The 3,526-nt window shown below is 64.5% G+C and overlaps 1 protein-coding gene across 1 annotated transcript in view; it reads right to left on the reverse strand.

The window, feature by feature from the left end:
- TLE3 (TLE family member 3, transcriptional corepressor) overlaps window positions 1-3,526 on the reverse strand; it is a gene marked incomplete at its 5' end in the record, with an annotated part of 44,452 nt that overhangs the window by 25,159 nt on the left and 15,767 nt on the right. Inside the window, 2 exons of the mRNA XM_015638425.3 lie at window positions 111-127; window positions 269-473. Coding sequence (XP_015493911.3) covers window positions 111-127; window positions 269-473 — 222 coding nt within the window. The remainder of the gene's footprint in view (window positions 1-110; window positions 128-268; window positions 474-3,526) is intronic.

Raw genomic sequence — 3,526 nt, forward strand, 5'->3', positions numbered from 1 at the left:
AGCTGCAGGGGCTCCAGAAGCTGCAGGGGCAGAGGGGGCAGCAGGAGCTGCAGGAGCAGAGGGGGCAGCAAGAACTGCAGGGGCTCCAAAAGCTGCAGGAGCTGCAGGACTCCAGAAGCTGCAGGGGCTGCAGGGGCAGAGGGGGCAGCAGGGGCAGAGGGGGCAGCAGGAGCTGCAGGAGCTGCAGGGGCAGCAGGAGCTGCAGGAGCTGAAAGGGCAGAGGGGGCAGCAGGAGCTGCAGGAGCCTCATCAGCCGCAGTCCCCTCACCTCTGTGGTCCAGGTCGTGGTGGTTCTTCTCGTCCTTGACTGCCAGGTGTGCCTGGCTGCCGAGCGCGCCGAGCGCCAGCAGCCCCGAGCTGCTGCCGGTGACGGGCGGGATGCCGGGCGGCTGGAGCCCCGAGGGGTGCGGCGGCAGCTGGACCGGGGGCCCGTGGGCGGCGTGAGAGAGGTGCTGGGCCTGGAGCTGCTGCTGCTGCAATGAAAGCACCAGTGAGCCCCGGGGAACGGCCCTGGGCGCTCCCGGGAAGGGAAGGGACGGTGCCGGGGATGGACGCTCCCGGAGCGGCCCCGCAGGACGCCTGGAAGGAGAAGCTCTGTTAGCTCAGAGGTGCCCCAGGACGGGGGCCGGGATCTGGGCTCGCTCCCCGGGATGGACACGGCCGGTTTGGCTCTTCCAGAGGTAAAAGGGAAATAAAAACCCCCCGGGAATCCCACCCAAGAGGTGGAGACGCTCCATGGCTGGAGGGCAGCGGCCAAAGCGGTGGGAGAGAGGAAATTCCAGCCCCCAGGAGCCTCCCCCCGGGCAGCCCAGGACAGGGAAGCTCTGCTCATCTGCTCAGGAGCAGCTTCCAGGTGCTTCATGGCAAAGAGAGAATTCCACAAAATGTGCTGGATCCCAGGATCCTGCTGCTCCCAACCCCTTCTGACCCCTGGCACTGGATAAATCCTGCAGGGATCCTCTGTTCCCACCTCACCCCCACATTCCCGGAGCTGCAGCCCGGCCAGGATGGCAGAGGGCCCCCAGCTGCTCCCAGGGGATTTTTGGGAGTGAATCCCACCATCCCAGCACTCATCCAGCCATGGAGATTCACCACCCAACCCAGCTTAGCCGGGAAAAGCAGCCGTGGGGAGAGGAAGGGAAAAGCAGACCCATTCCCTACTTCAAACACAAAACCAGCTGAAATCCAAAGAGAAATCCAAGGAGCCGCTCCCCAGAGCCCCCCGGTCCAGCCAGGAGGGTCCTGGAGCTGCTGGTCCTGCCCGGGACCCTCCTGCCTGCACCCCCAGCCCCTCCAGCAGCTCCTGGGGAAGGCACGACGGGAATCACGGCTGGGGACACCCCTGGAGCGAGGGGACACCCCTGGAATGAGGGGGACACCCCTGGAACGAGGGGACACCCCTGGAGCGAGGGGGACACACCCCTGGAGCGAGGGGGACACACCCCTGGAGCGAGGGGGACACACCCCTGGAGCGAGGGGGACACACCCCTGGAGCGAGGGGGACACACCCCTGGAGCGAGGGGGACACACCCCTGGAGCGAGGGGGACACACCCCTGGGGGCCAGGCCACTCCAGACCCCACAAGCAGCCGGGATCAGGATTTACCCTCCGAGGGGCAGGGATGGACAGCAGGACCTGCTGGCACAAGGCCAGCCCAGAGGACACCCCAAAAGCAGCCCCAGGGATGGAGGGCTCATCCCTGTTCCCAAGGGATCCAGTAGGGAAATTTCCAGGTGCCTGGAGTGTCCCAGGCCAGGCTGGACAGGGCTGGGAGCACCTGGGACAGGGGGAGGTGTCCCTGCCATGGCAGGGGTGGCACTGGAGGGATTTACAGTCCCTTCAACCCAAACCATTGCAGGATTCCATGATAAGATTCCCCACCAAGTTTTGGGGAACAGCTCTGGCCCGTTCCCGGTGGAAGAAGCCGTGCTGGGCAGCAGAGGTGACATCCACGGACACAGCAGGACCCAGCTGGTCACCCAGCCCTGCCCGAGCTGCTCCCTCATCCCCGTGGGATGCAGAGGGAAATCCCCATCCAGAACAAGATTCCAGCAGGGAGCTGAAGGCAGAGACCGCATTCCCAGGCACAGGAGATCCACAGGACCTGCAGGAGACCCACAGGACCTGCAGGAGATCCACAGGAGATCCACAGGACCCGCAGGAGACCCACAGGAGATCCACAGGACCTGCAGGAGACCCACAGGAGATCCACAGGACCCGCAGGAGATCCACAGAACCCGCAGGAGATCCACAGAACCCGCAGGAGACCCACAGGAGACCCACAGGAGATCCGCAGGACCCGCAGGAGATCCACAGGAGATCCACGAGAGCAGCTCCGAGATCCCGGCTGGAGCAGCAGCCACACAGAGAAGGAAATCCATAAATCCCTGAGCCCTGAAGAAGCGGGAGCAGGGTGAGGAGACCCTCAGGATGGACATTCCGGAGTGTCCCCGAAGCAGGAGCGGAGCTGGGGCCGAGGGGCACACGGGCGGCTCCTCAGGGCCGGGATCAACCCTCCGGCACCAAAACAAACCCAACAGATCCTCGGCTCTTCCCGATCCCAACTTCACGGGGTTTCCACCCATCCGAGGGAGAGGCAGGGCTGGCCATGGTGTGGTCCCAGAGAACGGCCCCCAGCGCTTTTCCAGCAGCTCCAGCCCTTCCCACATTTCCTCTCCCGGGAGCTCTCCGTGGGTGCCCATCCCTGGAATACTCCAAGAGCCGGTGTTTTATCCTCAGCGACATCTGCACGCCGTAACTCATCCCAGCAGCTTTCCATCCCCTTCCCAGGGTGTCCTTGGGAATTCCAAGCCTGGAACAGCCCCAGGGGACAGCACAGCCCCAGCACCAGCGAGGCAGCAGCACCCAGGGGAGGAGAATCAGCGCTGCTCCAGAGGAGAACAAAAACTGGGATTTCTTCCTGGTTTTTAGGCTTCCAATGGATAAATCCATCCTGGGGCTCTGGGAGCTGCAGGAACCGAGGTCAGGACACATCCCTGGTGGCCCCAAAGATCTGCAGGTGCTGTGGGATTTGGGGAAGCGGAGAGCAGGATCCGTGTGGGATGTCCCGAAGGCTCCGTGTCCCGGGGGCTGCCGAGGGTGTGCCATCCCAGTGCCAGGAGAGGAGCCAGAGCCGAGGAGCCCATCCCGGGCCCGGGAATTCCCGTCACTCCGGAGCATCCCTCGGGAATAAGGTGCTGGAGGCTCCGTGGAGGGGGACAAAGTGCAGCTGGAGCTCGCAGGCGCTGTCTGCTGCGGGTGTCCTCTGCTGGGAAGGGCCCTTTGCTCCCATCCCTCATCCCAAGCCTGGAGAAGGGCTGAGCTGCCGGACGAGGTTCACTGCAGCTCTTGGGGAACCCCGGATCCCCCTGGACCAGGGGACAAGTGGCACACACCAGGCGAGGATTCAGAGCAGCTCTTGGGGAACCCTGAATCCCCCTGCTCAGGGGGACAAGCGGCACACACCAGGCGAGGATTTGGAGCAGCTCTTGGGGAACCCCGGATCCCCCTGGACCAGGGGACAAGC

Source organism: Parus major, chromosome 10 (assembly GCF_001522545.3).
Source record: "Parus major isolate Abel chromosome 10, Parus_major1.1, whole genome shotgun sequence".
In the NCBI taxonomy this organism is placed as follows: Eukaryota; Metazoa; Chordata; class Aves; order Passeriformes; family Paridae; genus Parus; species Parus major.